This window comes from Ptychodera flava, chromosome 22 (assembly GCF_041260155.1).
Source record: "Ptychodera flava strain L36383 chromosome 22, AS_Pfla_20210202, whole genome shotgun sequence".
Lineage (NCBI taxonomy): Eukaryota > Metazoa > Hemichordata > Enteropneusta > Ptychoderidae > Ptychodera > Ptychodera flava.
Genome location: NC_091949.1, coordinates 29,312,421 through 29,327,965, shown reverse-complemented (window position 1 = coordinate 29,327,965; position 15,545 = coordinate 29,312,421). Strand labels below are relative to the sequence as shown.

Here is a 15,545-nt window from a genome sequence, read left to right as displayed (position 1 = left end):
GACAGACCCACAGACAGACAGACAGACAGACACACAGACAGACACACAGACAGACAGACATCGCTGCGACATATGCTCACGTGTGTCAACACGTGAGCAAAAAATGTACACCCTCTGAATCTCATTTGTAAATTTATGTGTGTTACCTCCAGGTAGTACCCTGTTCACCAATATTGCAGTGTAATACAAATTGTGTTCCATCCAGGTAGTACCCTGTTCACCAATATTGCAGTGTAATACAAACTGTATTACATCCAGGTAGTACCCTGTTCACCAATGTTGCAGTATAATACAAACTGTATTACATCCAGGTAGTACCCTGTTCACCAATATTGCAGTATAATACAAACTGTAGTGGAACATTCTGCACAGTGTGTACACAATGACTATGGTTTCATCATTCATGAGGATACCGGTACATGTATTTTTGTTCAAAGTTGTGTTGTTGTGTTATGTATACACATACATTTACTTCAAAACAACCAACTTTCTGTTGAACACATATAGAGGCAGTGATAAATCATCCATGCAATGTTAACAAAATTGCTGTTATTTTTTTAAAGATTTTAAGATAAGTTGAGATGTGAACTGATTGTTATTATTATTACTAATGACTGTACTTCAGGCTAATAAAGATTCACAAGGAAATTAAACCACTGTAGTGTCCTGTACCCCTACACTTATACTACACAAATGTATTATGCTGTCACAAAACATTTGAGCAGTACTTTATGCATTCCAATGATGTGAAAGTTTTACTTACACATAGGGAGGTTCATAGCTGCAGTTTACTACATCACAATTTTCACTTTATCTAAATATAATAAATTTGTTACTAGGTGAAGCACGTGATGACATTGGTACAAGTTTCATCATATCACCAAGGTCATTGATGTTATGTCCAAGTGGAAAGGTGCAATTTGCTGAAAATAATCAAGTTCAGCACCCAGACAATCAACCATACGTACCACCAGAAGTCATCTCCAAGGCTTCTACCGGATCTGATGTCGCTGTGGAAAAGGTACAAGACATTTCATTATCAATGCTGTGGAAAAGTTACCAGACATTTCATTATCAATGCATGGTGAATCAGAAAATATATTCTAGGAATAAGCTATTAATTTAAATGATATCAACACGTCAAGAACTCTTGCTATAAGAGAGTGTTAACGTGAGTTGCATGGCAAAGAAAGAAATAAAGATAGGGATCTGTAGGCTCCTGGAAAATCCTTGAATTTTAAGACTCCCAGAATCCTTGAATTTTATAACTCCCAGAAAATCCTTTAAACTGAAATTGAGTCTGAGAAAGTTCTGGAATATCGATAAGCCAACAACAATTTAGAAAAATCATGATATGATCATTGATGATATTGAAAAATGTAGTTAAATCTTATACAAAGATGATATCTTGAAAACGGAATTTTGGACTTCAGAATGTCTTTGAAAATTGTTGAAAAATATCCTTGCAAGTCCTTGAATTGTAAGTGACTTTGAGTGTATGGACCCAGAATAGAGGAAGGAGTATTAATCAAATCATGATTTGATTGTATCCTATGCTGTACATATTTTGATTAAATGATAAGACATTAACAAGTTAGTTCATAGCCATCATTTTGTCCATAAATACGGTAGACCCATTCAGATAATAGCAATTGTACATGACTTTAGTTAAAACATATTCAGGCATGCTTTCAATATTTATCATCACAAAGTTTTGTGATTTGAAGGTTTTATAAATGTTTCTTAATCATCTACAATGTGAATGTGTCTGTTTGTTATCCTCAGATGTACATCTACTCTCTTGGGATGACGCTGTACTGGGCTGCTGCATTTAAGCTGAAACCAGGACAGAGAGTTCGACTGAGTAGAAACCTAGACTCATTATTGTTAGCAATGTGTGAAGAAAATGCTTCAACTAGAATGGCATTGATCCATATACTGGAGGTAAGAACACATCAGTTCAACTAGAATGACATTGATCCATATACTGGAGGTAAGAACACATCAGTTCAACTAGAATGGCATTGATCCATATACTGGAGGTAAGAACACATCAGTTCAACTAGAATGGCATTGATCCGTATACTGGAGGTATGAATATATAGTTCAATACTTTTGCGTTTGATGAAACAGCTTTTCCAAATATTCACAATATGTAAAGCTGTAAAATGATTGTTCCATATGAATATGAACATGTTAAATTGTTGATATAATGTGATAAATGTATGCTGGAATGGCTTTATGTCCATTGAAGCAGGCCATTTTTCAAATCTCATCATGTTTACAAGTTGCAGTTTTGTAAGCATCAGTGGCACTTTGGTTTTTGATTCAAATCTCTGCAGTTGATTGTTGTCTGGTTTGGTATTTTTATAGAACTTGGTAGAACTTAGTCATTATGTTGTTATTGAAATCAGCTCTGAAGTTATATCATGTCAATCAACAACAGAAATAGTTTATCACAATAAATAAAAATTTCAACTTCTGTATCCATACTACAAGTATTTGCAGTATTACCCTGCAATATTTATTTTAGAGACCTTTTGCAATAATTTTCCTTTACCTTACCATTAGGGTCAAATCTTTTCAACATGGCCAGGCTGATAGGAGTTTACAAACAAGCAGATGACTTCTTAAGAACATTTACCACTGTAATAACTTGTCAAAAATATTGGAATTATCTATCCAAAGATGAGAATAGAGATATTGCATGTCAAATTTTGATGTATTTTTGTATTAACCCTTTTCCTGCCAAGTCGGTGAAAATCCGCTTGAAATTCGGTGTAGCTAGAATCTGAGCAGCCACGGCCGTTATCCTGCCAAGGCGGTGGAAATCGGGCTACTTTTGGTACCCCCTTTCCTGCCTAGTCGACGGAACTACGTGTAGCAAACCCTTGCTCGCGCTAGGGGTCGTTCGAGGACAGGTTTGGGCGAGGAACGGCGTTTGCTCTCGAAATGGGTTCACAGAGAGTCCAACGACAGGGAAAGGTGCGGAAGCTACCCAGCCAGTCCCCACCCCGGTGGGGGACTGGTTTTTTTTTGGGGACGAGTAGCGTACTTGGCAGGTTAGCACGTTGACGTATTCTAGCGGAGTTTGGGGTAACTTGGCTCTGAGGCACTACATAGATTGCGGCCGAAATTGACCGACTCGGCAACGCTAATCTGTAAGGCAACCGCCTAAGACCGCCTCAGCTGGCGGTGCAATTTTTTGCCAATGGTGCGAGACGAAAATCACGGACTTGGTCCTGATTGACGGGAAGTGCGGACGGATTTGACGGACTCGGCTTTCTCGAAGGCAACCGCCTAAGACCGCCTCAGCTGGCGGTGCAATTTTTTGCCAATGGTGCGAGACGAAAATCACGGACTTGGTCCTGATTGACGGGAAGTGCGGACGGATTTGACGGACTCGGCTTGATTAGTCCCTGACATGGAACTGATCCGAACGGACTTGAGCGACATTTGTGAAGGGTAACCACCGCTTTTAACCGACTTGTTACCTTCTCGAAAAGACTACCCACTCAGATGTCGGACGTTGTCGGCTGCACTTGGCTCTAGACGTTCAAGCCGTGCAACGAAACACACCGCCTCAGCCTTGCCATTCAGGAACATGGCCTCAAAATTTGATACCATTGTTCCACGACTTGGCGGCTGCGGTTAGGTGCGTGAACCGTTGTTCACACGACTTGTTACGCCTATGTTGTCCCTGTGAAGTTCGGCTAACGGCCGAGTCTAACGGGAGTTGGCAGACCTGTGTTTGGTTTATACCGTAGTATGACCGACTCAGGTAGAGGTACCTGTCGGTATATTCCGAGTTTTACGCACTCGGGCGTCAATGACGGGTCGTCATCACCGCTGATGACGTAGACGTGCTGGCCACGTTATTTGAAGGAGCCATGTTTGCCCAACGGACGAGGCCGAGACAGCCGTTGACAATTTTGGCATCCTTCATCTTTGACCGCCTTAGTTGGGTAAGCCGCTCGGCAGGCGACGGTTATGACCTAAACAAGCCCTGAAGCACTGTTCGTTGCCGTACAAGAACGAGACGGCCAGTCCATTACTGCTTAATGGGCAATCTGTCGGGTTGGCTTGTCACCGACTTGGATGACAATACGCCCTGCGCAGGCGTACTTAGAAGGGACATGAGGTTAAAGATACGGGTTTCCCACCCGTACTAAACATGGGCTTGGGGCAACGTCCTTGGGTGGCAGGTACGCATGCCACGTACCCAGCTGGACGGAATGTCAAGTTGAGATGCTAATGACATTGACTATGTTATGCTAAGTGCTCGATTGATTTGCATCGCAAATGAGTATTATTAGCATATCAAATGGTGCGGACAGGCAATTTACATGACGGGTAGGAATGTCAGCGCCGGTTGGTGGACTGATTGCCGTAGGTCCATTATAATAACAGGTGGATGCATATATTAACACCCCTGCGTCCAATCATGTCCAGGGCTTTGTTTCCCTGTGGCTTTAAAAGGGAGGGACCTGCTAGTCTGTCGACACTGTTCCAGACATGAGCTTGACGGACCGCAAAAGTTTTCTGAAGGCGAGCAGACGACTGAAGCTCAAAGATGCAGAGTCTCCGGGCGGTAGTGGTAGCGATCGTTGTGATGTCCCTAGTAAACGTTCTAAGAAGTCGGGCAAGAAACGCTCCCGTAAGGCGAAGCCATCTCCGGCTGAAAAACCCAGTGGTAAGCGTAAACGTAAGACCGATCGTTCTGCCGATGAGGATGATGACGGGTCACCGGTTGCCAGTGGTTCTCACCCGGCTGCTCCGGGAGAGACTACTTCACCTGCAGAGACTACATCTGCTCTTGTGGGAGATACTTCACCTGCACAGACTACGTCTGCTGCTGCTAGTGAGACAGTGAGTAATGAGACGGCTGATGCCATTGGTTCTCCCCCGGCTGCTCCGGGAGAGACACCACCTGTGTCTACTATGAGCCCTCATCCTGCGTCAGGAGAGGTTCCTGTGCCCAGTGCGAAAGAGCTTGAGTCCTCGTCATCAGCAGAGGCTGCCGAGCCCGCTCCTGCCATAGTTTCGTGTGCTGCGATGTCCCCGCCGAAAAAGATAGTGCGGAGGGTTCGTTATCAGGATAGCCCACCTGATTTTGAGCCAGATATGATCCTTGATGCCGCTACGGGCGAGTTCAGGCCCAGACGCCCAGACGACGGTGATATCACCGCTGAGTCCGACTCGGAGGTTGACGAGGATGCGGCAGAGGACGATGACTTTTATGACAGGCAGTACGTAGGTGAGGCAAGCTCTGACGACGATGATGACGCTGCTGCTGTGTTGGCGGAGGACGACACACCTCCTGTCTGGCGTATGTCGGAGACTACCGATGCTAATATATTTGAGGAGACCGATTTTGACCATGAGAGAGGACCGACTTTCACCTTGCCCAGCCACGCCCGTGAGCTCGATTACTTTTTTAAGTTTATTCCAGCTACACTGATCAGATTGGCCAAGGACGAGACTAATAAATACGCCAAATTCCACCAGCGACATATCGCTAGGAAAATAGATAAATACTGGCGTAACGCTGACTACCGAGAGGTGCAGGCGTTCATTGGCGTCTTAGTCTGTATGGGTATCGACCGTAAATCATCAGTGGAGGATTATTGGTCTAGCGATCCCTTTCTGAGAAACCAGGGTATTTCTACTGTGATTACCCGCAGTCGCTTTCAGCAGCTTATGCGATACTTTCATCTGGCAGACCCAGAGAACGATCCACGTCGTGATCCTGATGAGGCACGCCGCGACGTCGGTGTCAGGAGGATCCCCTGTATAAAATCAATCCATGGATGGAGCCCATAGTTGACCGGTGCGTAAATAATTATAAGATGGGTAGAGAGATCTCCATCGACGAGGGCATGGTGCGATTTAAGGGCCGTTCTAAATTTAAGCAGAGATTACCGCATAAGCCTGATCGAGACGGTTTCAAGATATGGCAGCTGTGCGACTCCACCACTGCATACATAGCTAACTTTGCACCGTACCTAGGTGTGAAATATCGGGATCGGACTGATGGGAGACGGCAGGAGCGAGGTGTGGTGAAAAGAATTACGATGGAGCTGGTCCAGCCATTCTGTGGATATAATCACAGCCTATTCTGTGATAGCCTGTTTAGCACGGTCGTTACTGCTAGAGAGCTGATGGAGACCGGGATCTACATGGTCGGGAGTTTCAACCGCCGTAATCGTCGCACCATGCCCCCTCAATTAATTCCGCCGGGTAAGAGGAAGCGCCTTCCTCTGTCTGTTGGGGATATGAAAGCCACGACCAGAACGGACTCTCGTCTTAACATCACTGCTTATCAGGATAGTAACGCTCAGGTGCTGATCTTGAATACGGTCTATCCACCCTTGGAGTGCGTGCCAGTGGGGGAGGGAGACGAGCGGCGACAAGTGCCTCTGTCGCTGTATAATTATCGCCGGTACATGGGAGGCGTCGACCGAGCCAACCAGAAGCGCAAGTACTTTCACACTGGGCGCAAGAACCACAGATGGTGGACATATCTGGCATGTTACCTGATTGATGTTGCCCTGGTAAATGCATATATATGCTTCAAGCATGTACACCCTGATAGTAAGCTGACCCATAAGATGTTTCATCTGCGTGTCGGGAAACAACTCATTGGCGGTTATTGTGGGCGATCGCAGCCCAGTGTGAGAGAGGTCGAGGCCACTGTTTCTCTTGCCTCGTACATCAATCCACAAAATCAGCCGATGCACGTTGTCAGCCGTTTGGAGGGGCGGCAGAAATGCTGTAAAGTATGTAGCAGAGAGGGTAAGACCACTGCGAGCGGACGACTGTCTGAGACGTCCAAAGGATGTAGTCTGTGCGGGGTTCATCTTCACGAGGGCGAGTGTTTTGCGGCTTTTCATCATCGCATGATGCTACGAGGTAAGAGGAGCATTGGCGTGCAGACCTCTACTCACACAGCCCCGACGACACCATCAGCAAGAGAACCCGACGTAAATAACGGACAGGGGACAGCTTCGCCTAACAGTGGCTTGACTGTATTCTTGAACACGGACCATGATCACATTTTGAGCACGGTTGTGCCGTTTGTTTGTGCTTTACGATCCCGCTGATTGTAAATTGAAACACGGATTATTTTGTACAATCCCCCGATTGTAATCTTTGTAACACGGACCATGCACTCGGACGTCGAGACAGACTCTGAGATTTATTATTCGGCATAATGTAAATTATTCCCGAATAAAATACTATCTATGGATCGCATATTTTCGTTTTGTTTTGTTTTGTTTAGACGGATTATTTTGTACAATTCCCCCTATTATAATTTTTGAAACACGGATCTGCCACCCCGATTGTAATTTTTGAAACACGGACCATGCACTCGGACGTCGAGACAGACTCCGAGATTTATTGTTCGGCATAATGTAAATTATTCCCAAATAAAATACTATCTATGGATCGCATATTTTCGTTTGTTTTGTTTTTACCCCCACTTTCGTTTTTGGCAGATCCGTAAGGACGCTATAGTAATGGATGAACGTGCGTTGTATCACGTGGGAGGGGCACAGCCCAACGGAGGCTGTGCTCGTGCGACGTAGACGTTGTACCAACCATCTGTCGTTGGGGTTAGTGCATAGAGCAGTTGCACTGTCCAGAGCTAAGGTGGTACAAAACTGCACCTTAGTAACAACTGCACAACTAACGTGTTAGGAAACGGTAACACTAACGAGCTAAGTGTTCACTGAACTGGCCAAACTACGTACACGCCTTCCTTCAATGGCGGAACTATGTCGTTGACACTACGTCAAAGCAGACTGCAATGTGCGACTCTTCCAAGTCGTTCAAGGTACGTGGCCAAGTGACACAACCCAGGGGAAACAGGACAGGTTTGAGGGTGCTCCCGCACCATAGCACTAACCCCTGGGTCTTCTACTAACCCACGAGAGAGGTGACGTTTCCCCGGTGTGGCCGTGCGTGCCGGCGAACGAGCTTTACTTCCGCGAAAGTAAGCTAGAAAAGGGCATAAAAGTGCACGTCCCCGGGGCAAACAACGCCCGTGACCTCGTCATTTTCTGGACACAACCTCATCAGCGGTTGCCCCTCATACGGGCATGCAAAAATTTTGAAGTCTAACACGTATATGGTCGGTAATCGTACCCCGAAAATGCGGTATTTTCCCGCCAAATGCCTGGCAGGAAAGCGTGCAGGAGAGCCTATCTTCTGTAGACACGGAAAGGGGGCCGGTTTTGACCGACTTGGCAGGATAACGGACAGGGGCGCTCGGCAGGAAAAGGGTTAAAGTAAAGTATCAGCCAAGGGGTACAAAACAAACAATGTATGCCTGTTGCCTTTGTTCTGCCTCTTTTGTCCCCCTAGCCTGATTGTCTTTAACATTGTCTTGAACTAAACACTTTTCCTATGATAATTAAACACTTTTCCTATGATAATTAATCTACAAAACATCTGGTATGTATTTAAAAATGATGCTATGATACCATACTGGCAATGTAAGAGGATTTCTGTTTTATGAACAGTTTGTGTTGAAATGTAGCTTTGGCACAGGTAACCTCATTTAGACATTTCAAAATTTGTCTAAGAAAGGAAATTTTTTTCAAATCCACATGTAAGCATGATATATATGCAGTCACTTAAATTGGCTGTGGATTCTTAGTTATTGACCTCCTTTTTGCCCAAATTTGACTTAATTCATTTATGGCAAGTCAACACAATATGAAAAGAAATATTAAATATAATTGATATATTACAGGTTGCTTACATCAAAACTACATTATGAGCTATACTGCTGGTACAAGAAATTGTTTTAGTGCCATGTGGAAGTAGTAGAAAGCACTCAATACTACGTCAAAAACTAAACTCATGGAATAAATGCAAATGATTCACAACTTTTTGCATAAATTTGTGTAAAGTGTTCTACTCATACATTTATACATGTAGATTACAAATTTTATGATTGCAAAGCCATTTGCAAATGTCTTGTGTGCTGCAAATAGCTTATGAAGAGTGTGTCATATGAGTTTGAAGGTACTCATCATTCAAACATTGAAATGAGATGTTTTAACTTCTTTAACCCTTTCACCACCATGGTTTGTTCCAAATCCATTCTTATCTATGGTAAAGTTGGACCTGTATACAGGGAACTGGGGGTGAAAGGGTTAAAAAAATTGCATTAAAAATAGCCTACTCAGCCACAATGATTTTGAAGTCTTGTGTTTAACTATTGTCCAAAATAAATCGACTGAAATAATTAGGAAGTTATGAATTTAAACGGTAAGGCTGTCTGGTTCAATGGTCAAAACAATTTACTTAATTAAAAGTACCTCAATCACTAAAGAGACTTTGCAGGCAAGGTTTGTTCATGTCCATCATTAGCATACACCATACAAAGCAGTCCTTGTGGTTCAGCCAAGTTGTAAATTCAAATTCTAATATGACCTTATTAGATTTACAATCGCTATTTCCTGGAATTATTTCTGAAACAATTCCTCAGTGTTTGTGACAAAGTAGTTCAACAGCTTTTTACCGATTGGTGTTCAAGATATGTAATGATAAGGCTACACAGTGACAATGAGGTTTGCAAGTCAGTTAATACAGTCATTCTTTAGGAGAAGGTTCTGGTAGACTCTGTGAAGCTGATGTGTGTTGACATTTTCAAGTATTTGCTGGAAACTACATATTGGAAATATTGGTACTGTGTATGCACATATATGTGAGTTTTTAAATCTTCAACTGTTGCTGTATATGTTGTCACCAAGTCACTACTCATGTCACAGCATGGGTGTTGCTATCATTGCTAACTCAGAAGTTGTAATAATTCGGTTGCCAGTGTGTCTTTAGCAAACACAGTTATTGAAAATTGTATGCCTTCAGCTGTGTTGCTAATGATAGCTAGACATATAGAGCATTGGTAATTCTGTATTAACAATGATTGTGTGGCTGTCAAACTCTGTGTCTCTGAAAGAAACATCATAATCTAAATTCTTGTCCCACAGTTACATCGATTTTTGAACTGAGCAAATCTGATCTGGAAATCATTCTTGTTCCTATTTCAGTCATGTACTCTGCACGCACAGCGTAATCCAGCTGGTCTTCCATATTCCTACCATATCAGTAAGTTATCAAAATCCGTGATGGGAAGCATGGAACAGGTGAGTTCTAATTCCGGTGTCACTCTCTTAGTGTGATCAAGGTCCAAGCACATTCTGTAAACTAACAGTCTTTCTACTGTGCAGAGAATCAAGTAGGGCATATGTCACAAAACAGAAAGTGTAGGAACATTTTAAGTTTCTTTTTGAATTTTCCTGACCAGTAACCAAGTTGTCAACTGAATAACTCTAATTATTATCTGTTTGAAATTGTTAGGAAACTGTACCTTTCAATTCAATTCACTAAATGACGTAGAAATTTGCCGAAGTGCAATTTAGATTGGAATTACTGAAATGAAAAGACATGAAGACTCCTGTTGAGCTTTTATTGATGAACACAAGGATTTTACTTTTTAGAATGAAGCTATGCTGACAAAAAATACCTCTGATCTCCAATTATGCTGATGACTTTTATCACCAAATGGGTAAAAGAGTATTTCATAGAATTCTTATCCATTTCATAAGTGGATAGTGTGGTTTTTCCAATGATCAAATCATACCGGTATAATGTTGAATGAACTAGAGCACCATCAAAACAAATGAATCAGAATGCTGCATGAACCTTGACCTTTGCAAGAACAATTTGTGTATTGCAATGATGTTAGATAGTTACCTTCAATTCATAACTCAGGTTTCAAGACTTGGTTTTGATCAAGGAGGACAAGAATCCATGAATCGTTTTCAGAATGACCCTAGTGAACTCAGGGACCAAACCTATGGTAAGTAAATTAAAGTGACAGTAGTTGCAAGTTTTTGATGATTTTTCACTAGTTTTGTTTTATACGATAACAGTTCTAGTTCCAAAGCATATTGAAACATCAACTATTCAGCTTATCAACTCAGCATCTATACATGTAGAATGCAATATTATTGTTTACACTTCAATTTCAGTAGAACTCACTTGTCAACAATAACAATGCAATTTAACCATGTACAGGCTGAATTGACAAGCTGAATACTGAGTATCTCAACATGCTTTGGAATAAGAACAAGAAACTGTAGTTGAGACATACAATACAGAAAAAAGTGGAACATCACCAAAAGTGACAGCTACTGACCCTTTAATCATTGTCAGACAGTGACAGCTACTGACCCTTTAATCATTGTCAGACAGTGACAGCTACTGACCCTTTAATCATTGTCAGACAGTCACAGCTACTGACCCTTTAATCATTGTCAGACAGTCACAAGAAGTACCTCATTTTTCAACTCACATTTGGTTTTACCAATGTGAGTTTATCGTATAGGCTGAAGTCAATGGCGTCTGTATGTATGTGTGTATGTATGTATGTATGTATGTATGTATGTATGTATGTATGTATGTATGTACAGTATGTCCGTCAACATCAAAAACACGCAAACCGCTGCACGTTTCAGCTTGGTATTTGGTGTGTGGATGCATCCTGGGCTATAGATAGGATTTGTTCAAATGAAGTCTGCATTGCCAAAATTATGCAAATGAGCTTACAAAATGTGAAAATGGTTAAGAATTAATAACTCAAGAACCGCTTTTTTGATTGCTTTGAAAATTTGTGTGCAAGTACCTTAGGTGAACTTTATACAGTTTTATGAATATTGTGAAGATATCCTTAATTTTGTATTTTTGCTGAATTTTTTGTGATTTTTCTCATTTTCAGTAAAAATTATTCTTCTCTGAAACCGCCGGCCCAATCGCTCTCAAATTTGGGTTGTCTCTTTGCAAGGGTGTTACTCTTCTAATTTGTTGAAATTATGACAAAATTGGGAAAATTACTATTTTTGTGCAATTTTGTCATTTTTGATCAAAAAATCTTAGACAGTGTTTCCTTTTTAAAACCCTGGACAGACAGCTTTCATCTTTCGTACATAGACGTACAGAGATGACAATAGTTAGATATGTGGAAATTGTCCTGAAATATAAAAAATTGTATTTTTAAGACAATATTGTCATTTTTGGTCAAGAAAACTTTATCTCAACATTACTTGTTTGATAGCTTTGTAATTTGGTATTAAGTCCCTTGTTTGATAGCTTTGTAATTTGGTATAAAGTCCCGAAAGATGTTATTAGATAAATTTTCTGCTCAAAATGTTGGGAAACCCCAAAATTTGTATATTTTAGGTACTTTTCTCAGTTTGTGACCTTAAATGACCTATACTAACCCAGGATATGTTGTGAGACAATTTTGAAGGCTGTGAACATAATTTTGTCATATTTGATACTAATTTGTTGGAAAATTTGATCCAGAAAACAAAGCTGAGGTGATTTTTTTCATTTTGGACCAATTTTTGCAACTTTTGTAAGACATACAAGAACTGATGAGAAATTTAGATCCAGGATAATTCCAGATGTTGTAATCACCACCCACAGTGGAAGGCATTTCACTATCTGTAACTAACTTAAGTGCTGTTTACACTAGAATGATAACACTCATGGCATTAATTAAAATCTCCAAGGTTGTAATGTACTTCCTGTCATTTGGTCTATGTAATACCAAGAGGTGGAACATTTGATATGCAGGAGGGGGTAGGGTTTAGAAGATCAATGATGTAGCATTACTTTTTTACCAGATCCCTTGTGCATTTTTTGCCCACTCCCACCTTTTCTTTTTATCAAGCCTTCTCTGTTTTTTGTTGTTGACATTTGCTTATGTATTTAGGATCTGCTTCTCCCATTGCTATAGAAGTTGATATGCATGTTCCTAAAGATGACCTCCAGTACCTAAGTTGGAGACCTTATTTGCTTTTGTCATTCTTGTTTTTCCTGGTTTAAATATTTCTCGAATGGACCAATTCAAACCGAATGTGAGCACATAGTGTCCTTGACGGTATTTTTCAACTAAAACCCATTCATCCAAGCAGGTTCTCTTCATTATGGAGAAATAATTTTAATGATATATTAGCTTGCAAAAATTTGTGAATAATTTTTCCAACTGAGGTTAGAACAGGGAGACAGATATTCCACAGTGTTGTTTACCTTATCTACACATTTTATTTGAATGCTGCATCGGTCTCCTTAAATCCAATAAAAAGCTGTTTCTCAAAAGTTGTTGGATGTAGTCCAATTAAATTTAGTATTTCATTCCATTTGTAGAGATGTTACCGTACACTCTACCAAATGAAAACTTTTGTAACGATGTAACATTTCACTGTACAGGTATGAACAGTCCGCCTAATAAAAGACAGAATCGTCACTTGACTCCACGTGAAGAACTTGCCCATAAACGACCAAGGGCTTTGCCAAATCCACATTCCAGTCGAGGTGTAGATGAAATCGATGCAAGACCTACTGAGGCTAGAAAAAGACCACAACAGTACGACACATATTCACAACACAGTAGCACTACTGTAGACACTGCTAGAGAAAGTTACAATGACATTCCCCGTATGAGAACTTCTCAGCGGTCTTTGCTTCGCCAATCAACCAATTACGAAGACACTGGACGTTCTTATCATATGTCTGATATACTGTCATCAAGCCAGTCATATGAGAGTCTTGCCACAGATCATTCTGAAAGGAAAGCACGTGTTGCAGACTTACAGAACAAAGCTGCAGCAGCCTATGAAAGATTACGTGAAAGACGACAGAGACTAAGTATGTTGCAAGATCGTACTGCAAATAAAAGTGAAAACTATGCCATGCTTACATTGCCTCAAAGACCTGATAGAACCTCACTGCGTGGACGCAGCAAGGATCGGACTATCATGTATGAAAGAGATCCGGATACGGGAAAGACTATTCTGGTGATTAAAAGAGATCCAAGCCTTGAACGCTTACAAAGAAATCACAGCCCTGACAGGACAAGGGTTCAACCACTTAGCCGTCATTCCGATAGAGGCCTTTTGGATAGGAACTTTGAAAGGCGTAGTGAAAGAGATTACAGTAGAATGCTAAGCAGAGATAGAAGTCTGGAAAGGCCACGAAGTAGAACAGAACGTGGTTACCATAGTGATGATGATGCAACTCTGAGTGATCATCTCAGTGAACAATTGAATGGAAGCAGATACAGATCAGTGACATCGCTGGACACACAGACACAAGGTAAACAAGCAATGCAGTGGCTTGAATGTAACGAATGTGTAAAGAAAATGAGTGTGATAATGTCAGATGAAACACAGCTATCATCTAGTGTACATGATTTTGTTATTATGAAGTTTTTTACCATTCTGTGGTTACCGTAACAAATGTTTTGATTGGTAAGTTTCATCCCGAAGTTGACCAAACTCCTCCATCAACCAGTCCAAGTTGAAAAGAGGGGGAAAGAAAATCAAAGAGCTCATAAATTTGATATTGTGGCTGAGCAAGGTGTAAGGGGAGCTCTGGTGGTTGATTATTCAACTTGTGACAGTAAGCAGAAACAGAAATTATTTCTGACATAAAAAAATGACATAATTTGAAAAGATAGCAACTTTATTGCTTGAATTTAACTGATTTCAGGGAGTTACCATCCAGACATGTATCCATATTATGGCTCTACTCCAACACTGGCATCCAGACCTGAAGAAGTGGACCACACACATGCAAGTCAACCTGATCTCAGAAGTTACTCGTCACATGACAGGCGACAGCCAATCAGACCACGCAATCTTGATAGAAGCAGAGATATGTTAGGTGATGTAGCCTATGAAAAAGCACCAACCAGAAGAAAACTAAAGGTGAAATTAATGTCAAAAACTTTTGTCTTGTTTTCTTCTTGTGAAATGCTTCCAGGTTCTGAAACTATCAACATTTTGCAGTTCTTGAACCATTAATACGTTGCATAAAACTCCAACTGTAAATCTCTATTTCTTACGGAAGAATGAAGCATTAAGTTCACTGAAAGAGAGCAAGATTCATTTCTTTAACTGAAAATCATTTTTAATCGACAGAAATTCTTTGGTCCAGAGTTTGTTGTAATGAGCAGTGAACCAAACATAACCATAGATATGCCGCCTTCAATCATGGTAAGTCATGCTTCAAATATATCGTCATTCTAATGATATGCTAGTGTCTTTAACAACTTTTTAAAGTTTGTTAAGTTATATTCAGTGAATTGTACAATATGTGGAATGATAAAATTTGTTGCCTCATGACTTTTGTTGAATATTTGTTTTCTACAATGACATGTTCAAAAATATATCACAAATCACCATATATAGACTGAATATTGATAGGCATTGCTCAGATGACATGAAATTAATATGAGAAATAATTTGAGCTAAAATTTCATGTGTTAGACCATTACTTTCAAGTAAATTTGATCAGGAAGTCATGAACTGTAACCTTTCAGGAGAAAGGATTACCCTATTGCAGATAATAATGTAGAGCTTAAGTTTCTCAATATTTTCTATCAGAGGAGCAAGGCTTTTTAATATTTTTCCATACGTATTTGAAGAAAGTTTCTCAGATAGGATTTAGAAATAAGGAAAATTTCC

The 15,545-nt window shown here is 40.8% G+C and overlaps 1 protein-coding gene across 4 annotated transcripts in view; it reads left to right on the top strand.

The window, feature by feature from the left end:
• Positions 1 to 15,545, top strand: part of LOC139123139 (tyrosine-protein phosphatase non-receptor type 13-like) — a 72,527-nt gene that overhangs the window by 13,280 nt on the left and 43,702 nt on the right. For 2 of the 4 annotated variants that reach the window (XM_070689158.1, XM_070689159.1), the window contains exons 3-9: positions 840 to 1,021; positions 1,786 to 1,944; positions 10,062 to 10,157; positions 10,786 to 10,873; positions 13,288 to 14,172; positions 14,569 to 14,786; positions 15,000 to 15,074. In XM_070689158.1, coding sequence (XP_070545259.1) covers positions 840 to 1,021; positions 1,786 to 1,944; positions 10,062 to 10,157; positions 10,786 to 10,873; positions 13,288 to 14,172; positions 14,569 to 14,786; positions 15,000 to 15,074 — 1,703 coding nt within the window. Of the gene's footprint in view, positions 1 to 839; positions 1,022 to 1,785; positions 1,945 to 2,014; positions 2,043 to 9,602; positions 9,719 to 10,061; positions 10,158 to 10,785; positions 10,874 to 13,287; positions 14,173 to 14,568; positions 14,787 to 14,999; positions 15,075 to 15,545 lie in introns of those variants that run through there. The other 2 variants (XM_070689160.1, XM_070689161.1) reach the window with 2 other exon arrangements.